Source organism: Malaclemys terrapin, chromosome 6 (assembly GCF_027887155.1).
Source record: "Malaclemys terrapin pileata isolate rMalTer1 chromosome 6, rMalTer1.hap1, whole genome shotgun sequence".
Taxonomy (NCBI): Eukaryota; Metazoa; Chordata; order Testudines; family Emydidae; genus Malaclemys; species Malaclemys terrapin.
In genome coordinates, this window is record NC_071510.1 from 77,469,896 (window position 1) to 77,483,312 (window position 13,417).

A 13,417-nucleotide genomic window follows, 5' to 3' on the forward strand; every position below is an offset into this window, starting at 1 on the left:
CATTGCCTTACTTCTGGAGTATTTTTGCTATTTTGAGCTGTAAGGTCTTCCATCCTTTCTGTGTGTCGTTGTAATTTGTTTGGTGCGGATTCACATCACCAGAAGAATGATGGACTGACATGCAGCTACCACACTGTCTTAGCACTACCACTAGCGTAAAAGCTACTATTGGAACAAGGACTGTAGTCACCTAAAACTTACCTAAACCTGAAGGAGGCACGAAGGTGTGGATTTTGTTTATTGCGCTAGAAGAAAGGGACTGAAAATGCCTGAAGGAAGATTGTCCTGTCTCCCAGACAAAAACTTCACTTGAATTACTGGATTCTGCAAAGGGGAAAGGGAATAAATCTCAAGCTTGACTCCACAATGAATCTGACCAATAATTAAACACCTGCAATGCTGGTTCACATCAAAATGTCTGCGTTTACCAGATCTTACCATGTAGAGAGCCAGATTACCACATATTCCTCTATGCTTAGGACAAGAGATATCTCTGGTAACTGGGACAACGGTTGGCAAATGTTGATCATTTAATAGCTTCTATGTATGCACACCCACACACCTCGGAATGTTAAGGTTGTTGAGGCACAAAATGACAAATGCAAGACAATGCATAGTTAAGTGGGAAGTGTACCATAAGCCTTTTCACCAGACACAGAAGGGTGTGTTAGGAAAGCAGGACTGCCTAATGGATTACATTCTGGCATAACAATCATCTCCACTGCTGTTCCGTGAATTCTGCTCAGCACATATGTTGCAGAGGATGCTAACAGCAACCAATAGAAAGGATTTAATAACCCTCAATGTTCCTGGGAAAAGTGTATGTTGGAAATCAACACTTCACTTATTCTGCACATACTTGAAAACGGATGCAACACTTCTATCTGTCCAATAAATAAAACAGATTGTCCCGGATAAAATTTTCATGAAAAAGTGTGGCCTCTCTCCTCTCAAGCTTAAATCCCTGTATACACTGCTGAGCCAAGTGTCTCTCCCAGCAGACAGACCAGCATAAACTCACGTTCTTGTATCATGCAACATACCTTTTGCAACTAGTAAATAGATATCAGACCCAGAAGTCAAAGCCTCCATATGTGTTATTCCATTTACTGGCACTTGATGAAGTTTTTGAAACTTGTTATCTGACCATTGGTACAGAAGGGGGTGTTGGCTGGAATTCGACAGAGAAACTGCTAGGTACATAAAACCCCCTCTGGGAAATAGGGCCATGTGCAGAGCTCCATAAATTGGGAGTTGATGATGCAATACAAAAAGGCCATCATTCCACTGGAAAACCTATGAGAAATGATAAATAATTTTTTTTCTTTAGATCTAAGTACAGTCAGATTGTGCTAACAGAAATCAGATGTCATGCTGAAGACTTTAGATTATTTTAATTATCCTCTGAATCATTAACATCTAATGGCTGCTCAGTGAATTCAGTTGGTTTTCTCCTTCCAGTTCCTAGTAGACAAGCATCTGCATTGCAAAATCACCCCCACCCGGGGTCCTCTTGGTGGTCGCCTCAGCCAGAAGGTGAAAAATGGAATGGGCTTGGACACTGAGCTACCACTTACATCTAAAGATGGTTCCTCCACATGAAGGTTGAGGTACAGTGGTAGGGTGGTATAAAGAAGCTGCATGCAGGTTTATCTGTTCTGAAGATGAGAACTTCTGTCTCTAAGGCTGCCTACTTCCCCTTAGCACAAGTACTAAATGACATAACTTTCAAAGTAGGAGGATTTCTAATAATGATTCACATCTAGTATATTTGTATAAGTTCATGCAGACAATACTGGTAAACCCAAATCAGTCTGTAAACTTCATTTTTATTCAGCTTCCTGTAGAATTTAGGGTAGCAAGTTGTAGCGGGGTGGTCACCCCGCTCCAGCCCTGAAGGAGTTAAAAGCAGCCCTGGAGAGGGCTGCAGCAAGGAAAGGGAGTGAGAACAGCTGTGAGAAGCTGAGTGAGTCGCTGACTACAGCTTTGGGCAGCTTAATCAGGGCCCAGCTGGCCCTTATAAGAGGGCTGGGGCCAGAAGCTAAACAGAGAGAGACTCTCTCTAGCTATTGAGGGAGACGGGCCTGGCTGCTGGGGAGCTGAACAGAGTACCTAGAGTGGAGCAGGGCTGGGGAAAGGCCAGAGGAGCTGGGAAGCTCCAGCCTGGAAAACCCCCAGGCTGCAGGCCTTTTTAAAGGCCCAGAAAAGGTACTGGGGTTGCAGAGGGCAGCCCAAGGGTAGGCAGAGGCAGCAGGTCCAAACCTTCCTTGCCAGTGATGAGTGGCAATTATACTGCAGTCCACCCCAGTGAGCGGGGCCAGACGGTGACTGGCAGTAGCCAAAGACTGAGGCGAGGTGGGGATAGGGGGTTGGGCGTTCCCTGGGAGGGGAGACCCAGCGAGACCGCAGGATACTGCAGGGGGCAGAACCCCAAGAGAAGGGGCACCAGGGTCCGGGAGGGACACCAGGGCCAGCGGCAAGCGAGACACCAGCCTGCAGAGGGCGCTTCTGAGTGGACAGAGCTAATTCCCAGGACGACCAGCAGGAGGCACCGCAGCAGTGAGTCAACACCCCGCTACACAAGTCAATAGTACTTAAATACCATTATACTGATTGCCACTTAGGAATTTCTAATCAGAGCTAAATGTATACTGCACACATATTAAAAATGAAAAGGGGAGATCATTCCAACCTGTATGGATTTGGAGTCAGTTGTATGACTTGCAATAATTAAATAATCTTTTCTGTTGACAGTGAAGTGTTTTACATCTGTGGTTTCTGGAACTGAGAGAGTCTGTATCTGTAAAGAAGGCACAAGGACAGGAAAACTTTGGGAAGTGATTCAAGTTCTTCATATATAGCTAATTTGCCTAATGGAGGAATGTTATTTAACAAAACTTTGTTAAAACATCAAAAAAGTTCCATGATTACACAGATCTGACTGTTCAATAATTTCCACATGAAAATGTCATGAAAACATTATAGACAAGCTCTGGCATAAACAAGTAAAACTCCTTTTAAGTAAATAGTGCTGCACCAGCTGATTTTAATTCAATGTTACCAGAATTTAATTTCATTCATTAAATTCATAAAAAGTAAGATCCTGACACTAGAGTATATGAACATCTTATTATAAAAAGCCATATTTTATGTCATTGCAGAGCACAAGTACTGTGCTGGAGCTCAATACTAAATTGGCCTCCCAGGAATGTTTTTTTCTAAAGCCTCTAAAATAAGGTAGAAGTCTTACCAGTAGTACCCTGAGTCCAGGTGTGAATGTATACACATGATTGTTGGAAGATTCCTGTTTGGTTCCTCCATGAGTAATCACTAGAAAGGCAGCACCATTGATGTGAAATGTCACACAACTCTGAGGATTCCGTATACTGAAGTCCTGAGAGGAGAATCATAAAGAAAGTTGATGAGGTAACTGGACTTTACAAATCAATTAGTACCATCCATGCAAAATGGATTAAAATAAAAACATTTACCTCAATGGGAACAAAAACTCCTCTCCATTGGTAGACAGAAGAAAAGCTAGCTGGGGAGGTCCGCAACAGAACACCATATAAAGACTCTCCTGATGTAAAGAAACACCAGCTAGATACTGACTCTTCCACAAAACTTTGTAAGACAGACAGCACACTGATACCACCCTCTGCAATACATTAAAAATACTGGTTACTAGAGTATACATGAGGGGGTTTCCAATCTTATCTTTGATTTCACAAGCTAAATTCAGACCTAATGCCAGGAGGAATAACACTGCTGACATCACTCAGAGCTTGCATTTTATTAGCATAAATGCATCCAGAGGTTAAAACAATGAGAACTCAACAGATGAATGATTTTGGAATATGTATTCTCAACACACAAGTAAGTCATACAGGGAATCTTTGGTGGACAGAATGTAGTTCTTAATGGGTCATATTGGAATTCAGCTAGGATCAAAATAAAGCAAGCTAATGGAAAAGCCACACAAAAACATACAAAAGATTTTTTCCCCAATCACCACCAAGATGAGACAGAAGTCAGACTTGGAAAGACTTGCATAATGTACAGATCTGTTTAACTTGGATATTTTGAATGTGTTGTCAGAATTAAATTACAAAAACGAAAGCTTGGACCCCAATCCTGCCAACTGTTATGTGGGTATCTTTGCTCATATGAGTAGCCCCACTGAAGTTATTTAGGCCTCAATCCTGCAAAGATTTACATAAGTGCTTATCTTTAGGCACTGTGACTAGTCATATGGGACTCCAATGGATTTACTCACACTGCCTAAAATTGAGCATGTGCCAGGACTGAGGCTTTATAATATAAGCTCTTTCAGACACAGACAGGCATCTTAACTGTATGGACAGTACTTTTGCATATTGTGGGTGCTACAAGAATACTACTACGACCATGTCTTATTTAAGAGAAGTCTAGTGATAATACTGGTCCATATAAACTGATGTGAGGTAGGGGAGATTTCAGAAGTCTCTCAACTCTGACAGAAGTGACAGTCAGTGGACTTGCTCTACTGAATCTTAGAAATCTTTTAATGCAGGAGTTTATTTTATCAACTCTGAAAAACGGATTTACATTTCAAAACTAGCCTCTCTGCCTCCTTGGCCAGTTTATTGTTGTTAACTTTTAATAAAAGTAACATTCATTGAGAAAAGAACTTACTTATGCCAAATGCAGTATTGGACAGGGTCTCCCACGCCACACTCACAGACATATTGAGCCCATTACTTCGGGATACTTTCAAATAAACAGTACTGTTGGCTTCTTCAATTATCAGGGAACTTGTCCTAAATGTGAGAATTGCAAAAATAAAGAAAACAATGTATGAATTGGCGTTCTGAAAAACATAATTTACATGGTACAGCTTCAGTGGTAGAATAAACAATAGTGATGGAAAGAAATCGCTAGCAGCTGGGTTCCTTACAGGTGGGGCTGCTGGTAGCACCACTATCAAGGTTGTCCAATACTTCCCATTATAAGACCCTGGTTTCAGCTGCTTATAAGTTGGGCAAACTTTAATCATTTGGGATAAAGGTTTACATGTCTGTCAGGCTGAGTGTTTTGGAAAATTTCAGCTAAATTGTTCAGCCATTTCTAGGAATGAAATTAAACATATTTTACCCATGTTAAAAATTCTGGTGATCTTTTCTTTGACTCAATCACCTCTACACTTTGGCTCAAGGATTTGAAATTTGGCATACTGGTGGCATTTGTGTCAGGATGTGCCTTTTGCAATCCCCATAAAAATTGGCCCAAGTTTGACCAAATTATAAGCCTTTGAAAGACTGCAGTTCTCACATGATCATCAGAGACTTGGATTATCAGCTGAGTTCTCCAAAGATTCCATTTGTACTGGGCAAGCTCCATCCAGGAAAGAGCAGGACGTTTGATGCAACTGCAGTTCTGGGCTCTGGTGGGCTTTCTTGGGTCTGGGCACCTGCACTGAGAGCAGGGAGCCTGTCTCTCCTGTATGCTCAGTGACCACTCACTGCTTGGCTAGGGCAGCATGGAGGAGGAAGTTGCCTGATTCAAATGCAGAGGGGACAAGAGAAAAGGGAAGCTGATTGGGACAAGGAGCTTGGAGGAGTGGAAATTGGAACTGCGGCCTGGCTGGCATGGAGTGGGGAGACTGGGTCTGCAAGGGAGACTGAAATAAGATGAGGAGCCAGAGTAGGGGAAACTGGGACAGGCTGGACAAGGATATTTGGACTGAGAATCAGGAGGTGCAGGGTGAAGCAGGTGAGACAGTGGGGACGGAAAACATGGGTTAAGGGTACAGGAGGCCCAGGTAGGGCAGCAAGACAGATCGGATGAGTTTGGAGTGGTGGGAAAGGAACTTGACCAGACTGAGAAAAAAGACTGGGGGCTAGAAGGTGGAAATTAGAGAAAGAATGCAGAAGAGTAACTGAGACCCGATAGCGATGGAAAATGTGGGTGGGGATGGGTGCAACTGGAGGCCAGGGCAGCAGGGAGAGAGATCAAATGAGGACACGGGGATGGAGGGGCCTGGGATTGGCTGAGCCTGGAGACTGAGAGTTGGGGTGGAAGGGGAGAAGATCGAGACAGGGATTCTGAATAGGTGAGACTAAATCTTACATTTCTTAACTTTTTAGTTGTTCCTTTGACTTTGCAATTTGAATAATGTTCTTTTAACATAGTAATTTTGTGTATCTGATTATAAATATGCTGTTAAAGAACAGTTGAAAAGGAAGTTAATCTATATGCTGACTCTTTCTTCACATAACACACTCAAAGAACAATTTAGATACATAATAAAGATATGAGTTATATGGCTAAAACTATAAAGTAGCAGTAGCAAGAGGACAATCTGAATCTAAAAACTCAGTTAGGCCAGCTCTGGGTCCAATTTTTTTTTTAAGTGTCAATGCTCTATATTCTGGTGAAGAATAGTTTATTTTTAATCTTCTGTTCTCTGGTATAGAAGCATTGTTATTTAACAGACACCAGACATTTTAAAAGATTTTCAATTACCTAAAACTGTAGATTGCTCACATTACCTTGTTTTCTTTTAAACAGGTCCACCAAAGAAAGATACAGAGAATTATCTTGTCTACAGAATATGAATAATTACCTTCTTTATAACTGAATTAGTGTACTGTACCTATTTGTAACTGGATAGACACTAAAAAGCCCCAATGGTGCTTGGTTCTGTAACACCGTGATCATAGTTTCCACTCTTGTGCCAAGTCTGGCTCCTCCCATTGGGCTGAAGAGAGTGACAATAAAATGTTCATCCATTTCTGGTTCTTCATCTAGTATGGCAGAAATGTGCAGAGTCTGAGAGCAAAACAAGTACATGAAGTCACTAAGGGTATGTCTATACTACCCGCCAGATAAATCAACCCCTGAGTGGTCTCCCGTGGACTCCTGTACTCCGCCAGTGCAAGAGGCGCCGGCAGAGTCGACGGGGGAGCGTCAACAGTTGACTCACCACTATGAAGACACCGCGATAGTAAATCTAAGTATGTTGACTTCAACTACGTTATTCATGTACATAACATAGATTGACCCCCCGCCCCAGTGTAGACCAGGCCTCAGACATACCAACTTCACCAGCTGCTGATATTCCTGTGCTTTCAGTGCTTAAAGTGTACATCAGGATGTGAGTCAAATAGCAGTTCCTGAAACTGGACAATACAGAAACCGTGCCAGCAAGGAGAGGGGGCTGGGAATTAAACTAGAGTAGTGAATTCTAACCTTTTTCTTCCGGAGTGTCCCTTTGAAGGCTTAGCAGATGAACACACCTCTTCCCTTTCTATTTCTTTCTTTAAAGCAAACAAAACCCCCAACTTCTTTTATATTTATTTTCCTTTCTTGTTCTGTCTCCCCACCCCCCATCCCTCTTTCCCACTGACCAGACAGCTTTATACCCAGTGAATATAAAGATGGCTCTTTGGGGCAGGCACTGTCTTTTTGTTCTCTGTTTGTTACTGCAACAAGCACAATGGGGTCCTGGTCTGTGACTGGGCCTCCTCCTGGGCACTACGGTAATACAAATAAATAATATTATTGCAAGTGAGCTAAGGGCCAGAGGAACAGAGGGCATGAGTGGACTGCCTGAACCTACAGCCCTGTTTAGTACATGTTTGCTGATCTGATATCTACAGTATAGATCCCAAGAAGCAGAAAGAGAAAGCTGGCAATTAGCTGCTTCACTAAAAGTACAGGGGCATATTTGCACTGTGTGTTTACGAACTCAGAGAGTGGAGGGAAGGAATGTATCTGAAGTCATGAAACTTTCTCCACTCCTGCTGCTCTTTTCTGCTCCACCTGTCACTGGATTGAGTGGGACCCCTCCGAGGAAGGCCTGCCTTCCAGGTTGGTAAATGGTAACACAGAGGAACAGGAGAGTATTGTAGTACTTTTACCTTCAATTGTGCATAAGCACCATCCTTTTCCAATATCATATGCAAGCAATAGATATACAGATACATACAGTTTTGCTGCTTGCAGTTATACAGATAACAGCAATGTATCTACAGCTAACCAGGAGCCTGTGACCTTTCAGTTACAGACCTTGCCATAGGTATCCATGTCTTTGCTTGCTCCTGGTAAAATTTCTACAATATTTGGGGTGTACTTTTATGAGTCTCCAACTTCTGAGTAGGCTGGGTTAATGTTTCCACATAACATCTGTGCTACACTGGCTACTAATTCAATTCCAAATGCAATTCAAAGAGCTTGTGCTAAAGCTCTCCATGGTGTAGGACCCATTTAAGATTTATGTATTTTGACTTTCATTGCCCATATTCCAGGCTCTCCATCAGTTAAGCTCTACTAGTCCCTGAAAATCGTCCAAGAGTGGTGACAATTTTATTAAATAAAACCCCACTAGAGCTGGTCAAAATGTTTCATTCAAAATGCTTTTTCATTAGAACAGACATTTCAGCAATGTCTCATTTTAAAAATGAAAGCAATTTTTTCAGACAATAAAACAGTTTTGGGGTTTACAGGTTTTTGACAAAAAGCTGAAAACTTTAGAAGAACAATGTTGATGAATGAAACCTTTTTTTATCATTCACGGGAACAAAAAACATTTCCTGAATAGCTCTAAAACCCACACATCATACAAACTTGCTCCCCATGACTGAATCCACATAGAAAATTTCAGATTCACAAGACCTTTTCTCTTCCCTCAGCCAGGCTTTTGGTTGAACATTATTTTATTTTCTGTTCTTTTGAGGTTTTGTTTTGGTCAGTTGGATGTCTTAGGCCATGTGAATTTTTATGAAGGACCACTTTCATCTGAGTATATTTTTAGTACTTATTGCACAGTACATATGGGCTTTTATTATAGGTGTTTTATTTAGACAATAAAAGTGAAATCCTCACTTCATTGAGGGGAATGGCAAAATACCCATTGACTTCAATGGGGCCAGAATTTCACCCTAAATAAATAAAAATCAATAGAAAACTAGTTCAACAACAAGATCATCCATTTTCTAGGTTGACTTTTTTGAGTGGGGGCAACCTCCCCCGCCCCCGCCCCCAGGGACTAGGTCCTCTTCTACCCAGAATTTACATTTTTGTTGTTTGAGAAACATTAATTACTGCCACATTTTCTTGCACTCCCAGTAATGTATTCTGTACAACTGAGAGAAATTAAAGTATTCTCACTATAAAGAATGAAATATTGTATTATATTTTAGCTCTATTATTCAGGTAGATTGTATGTAAGATGCAAATTTCAGAATAGAAACATAGCCATGTGCCAAGTATATACATGGAAATTGTTCCTCAGTTTCTTTAAATGTATCCTATGCATTATATTGTTTGCTATTTATCTGAACTGCTGCAAAAAGGCATAAATATTCCAAAAGTAATGGGATTAAATGACTACATAGAAATTAGTGTTAGAATATTTCATTTCTCTACATTTTCACATAGTATATTGACATATTCACAATCTTTGATATCTCATTCCTACAATAACAAAAAATAAAACAAAATACAACAGGAAATCAGGTCTAACATAAAACATGGACATCTCTGTATGCTTCTCAGGTAGCTGAAACAAACCTACTTCTCTTACATTGAAATAACCACCTGCATATTACCTTGAATCTGACTCCCTCTTCCAGCATGATATATCCTTGTGAAGGGGTCAGATCCACTGATGCAGTTGAAGAATTTATTTCTCTCACAAGATACTGAACAGTCACAGTGCCAAATATACCCTGGGGAGGTTCTCTAATTATGTACAGTACAGCAACACTTTCCATCAAGTGGAGAGCTGACTGCTCCCTTAGGAAAAAGTGATCGCTGTTATTGAATGACAAAACTCCATGACCATCATCACTGGCAAGGATGGTAACTGTGGCTTTTGAAAAAGAAATAGTGGAAATATATTACTTTTAATGTCCACAATACAACTAGGGTAATAATAATAACAACAACAACAATAATAGAGAGAGAGAGAGAGAGAGAGAGAGAGACTTTTTATATGTCTATCCAAAAAAGACCATATTCTCCATTTTATATACACCAGTTTAACTTAATTTAATATGATATGTATATATTTAATTTTATCAATGCATATATATGCATGAGGAATGAGGAGAATGTGGCCCTTTTTCCTATAATATATGTATAATATGCATAGTCTCATTGAGATTTCAATTCAACAAAGTAATTAATTGCATGCCTAACTTTAAACATATGAATAGACTCCAGACCACCTTTAAGCAAAAAAGCTGTCCCCATTGTCTTCAATGGGACTGCTCACATGCTTAAACTCAGGCACATGCTTGAATACCTTGCTGCACCAGAGCTTTACATGAGAGCATGAGAGTTTCTGTACCATCAAAACTTGCAGAGAATATATAGCAAAGTACCTCTTCTATTCATACCACATATCATAAAGAGATTTAAAGAGACTGAATTTTGTACTAATATAAGACAGTTCCTGTAACTATTATTGATTTAGACAAAAGGAATTATGCCCATTCTGCAAATTTTTAATTTATTAAGCTTCCAAAATTTCTAGTAATGAAAAGCAAGATTCTTCTGCCTTTAGTCATAATTAGTAACACTTATGCGACTACACCCAGAATAAAGTATAGATTGCCAAAGGGGAAAAAAAAAATCAAGCCTATACCTATTCAATTGAAAAAGAATATTCTTTCTATGCTATTATCCTACATATCACATCTTACAACACTTAGAGAAGAGGCACATTAGTTACTCAAGAGGCAGGCATAAATGTAGCTCTAAATATTGCAAAAAATCATAACCACCATGTTGTACAAACAGCACGGTTCCTCACAAAACTCAATTTCTATGTAAGTCTTGCTTTATTTTAAATAGAATCTTAGCAGTTAGATAAATTTCATTACAGGTTTCAGAATCTTCATCAAAAATATGAAGTCATCCATAATAGGTAAATGATGGTTTCAAGAATACAATGATTCCTCAGGCATAAAGAAATGAAAACAGCTGTAGTACAACAATAACAAAGACCTAGAGTATCAAGAATAAGTCTGTTTTACCTGTTGTGTTCTCTCCTAGTTCCAGCCCCAAGGAGGGATTTGTTAAAATTAACTGGAATTTCTCATCACCTTCAGGAATATCATCATCAAAAATCATGACGTCAATGTATTTATACCTTTCTCCATCAGCAAAAGAGAGAGTCTGGTAGTGAAACATAAAAGACATTATCTTAACAAGTATGTAACATGAACAAGTATGTAAGATTTTGCAACTCTGGCCTACAGAGTTCTTAAAAAATGGAAGAAAAATGCAAACAAAGGACCAAATTCTGAGCGTCTATTGTAATTTGGCTAAAACAGGAATTGAGGACATTCAGCAGAATCAGGGCCAATAAGCACATTTCCCTGAAGCAACTTTTTAAAGGCGCCTGTTGTAAAGGATATTTTAAGAAAAATGGCTTCCAAATATGAATGACATAGATTTTGTATGTAACCTTTGTTTGGAAAAAATTAAGTATAAAATTTTAGAACTTGGATTATTTAGATGATTTATAAAAAAGGATATAATCCGGTTTTCCTATAATTTCTGGTTTAGAAAACATACTATTTAAGATGAATATCTAGTATCAGAGGGCTAGCAGTGTTAGTCTGTATACACAAAAACAACGAGGAGTCCGGTGGCACCTTAAAGACTAACAGATTTATTTGGGCATATATTTTCCTGTGTAAAAAAACCCACTTCTTCAGATGCATGGAGTGAAAATTACAGATAAAGGCATAAATATACTGGCACATGAAGAAAAGGGAGTTACCTTACAAGTGGAGAACCAGTGTTGACAAGGCCAATTCAGTCAGGGTGGATGTGATCCACTCCCAAATTGATGAGGAGGTGTCAATACCAAAAGAGGGAAAATTGCCAGGGGTATTCTATCTGATACCCAAGATCCATAAATTAGGAAATCTTGGAAACTCCATTATCTCAGGCATTGGCACTCTTACAGCAAGATTATCTGGCTATTTGGACTCTCTCCTCAGACCCTACGCTACCAGCACTCCTAGCTATCTTTGAGACACCACCGACTTCCTGAGGAAACTACAATGCATTGGTGATCTTCCTGAAAACACCATCCTGGCCACTATGGATGTAGAAGCTCTTTACACCAATATTCCACATGAGGATGGACTACAAGCTGCCAGGAACAGTATCCCTGGTGAGGCAACAGTACACCTGGTGGCTGAGCTTTGTGACTTTGTCCTCACCCACAACCATTTCAGATTTGGGGACAACTTATACCTTCAAGTCAGCAGCACTGCTATGGGAACCCGCAAGGCCCCACAGTATGCCAACATTTTTATGGCTGACTTAGAACAACGCTTCCTCAGCTCTCGTCCCCTAGCACCCCTCCTCTACTTGTGCTACATTGATGACATCTTCATCATATGGACCCATGGGAAGGAGGCCCTTGAGCAGTCCACACGAGAGATCCACTTCCTGGATACTACAGTGCAAATAAGTGATAGTCACATAAACACCACCCTACCGGAAACCTACCGACTGCTATACTTACCTACATGCCTCCAGCTTCCATCCAGGACACATCACACGATCCATTGTCTACCGCCAAGCCCTAAGATACAACCGCATTTGCTCCAATCCCTCAGACAGAGACAAACACCTACAAGGTCTTTATCAAGCATTCTTAAAACTATAATACACACCAGGAGAATTGAAGAAACAGATTAACAGAGCAAGCTGGGTACCCAGAAGTAACCTACTACAGGACGGGCCCAACACGGAAAATAACAGAACACTCCTGGCTATCACATACGGCCCCCAGCTAAAACCTCTCCAGCACATCATCAACAATCTGCAACCTATCCTGGAAAACGATCCCTCACTCTCACAGACCTTGGGAGGCAGGCCAGTCCTCGCTTACAGACACCCCCCAACCTGAAGCAAATACTCACCAGCAATTACACACCACACCACTAGGGTGACCAGACGTCCCGATTTTATCGGGACTGTCCCGATATTTGCTTCTTTGTCCCACGTCCCGACCAATGTTTGGTCGGGACACTGGACAAAGAAGAAATTTTCCCTTCCGCTCTGGCGCTCGGGCCCCCCTCGCCCCGGCTCCGCCCTCTCCTTCCCCCATTGGCTCCCTCCCCAAATCCCCGCCCTGGCCCTGCCTCTTCCCCAGCATTCCTCCTCCCTCCCAGGCTTGCAGCATGGCGGTGCAAGCCTGGAGGGAGGGGGTGGCGGCGGTGCCTGGATCCTGGAGCTGGTGAGTCAGCTCCAGCACATGGGCAAAGGGGGGCTGGCAAGGGAGGGAGACAGGGGGGCTCAGCTGTGAGCCCCCCCCCCCGCCGCGCCACAGGGCTTCTGCCCGGGCTGCTGCACCCGGGGCCGGGAGTGCAGCCTGGAGGCTGCTCCAGCCCTGCAGCCCGCGGGGCAG

General features: G+C 41.4%; 1 protein-coding gene across 1 annotated transcript in view; it reads right to left on the minus strand.

The window, feature by feature from the left end:
• ADGRV1 (adhesion G protein-coupled receptor V1) overlaps positions 1–13,417 on the minus strand; it is a 439,035-nt gene that overhangs the window by 303,087 nt on the left and 122,531 nt on the right. Inside the window, exons 44-52 of the mRNA XM_054032481.1 lie at positions 11,022–11,163; positions 9,591–9,853; positions 6,635–6,810; positions 4,675–4,799; positions 3,492–3,658; positions 3,251–3,394; positions 2,693–2,800; positions 1,044–1,296; positions 202–324 (exon numbers count right to left, since the gene is read on the minus strand). Coding sequence (XP_053888456.1) covers positions 202–324; positions 1,044–1,296; positions 2,693–2,800; positions 3,251–3,394; positions 3,492–3,658; positions 4,675–4,799; positions 6,635–6,810; positions 9,591–9,853; positions 11,022–11,163 — 1,501 coding nt within the window. The remainder of the gene's footprint in view (positions 1–201; positions 325–1,043; positions 1,297–2,692; positions 2,801–3,250; positions 3,395–3,491; positions 3,659–4,674; positions 4,800–6,634; positions 6,811–9,590; positions 9,854–11,021; positions 11,164–13,417) is intronic.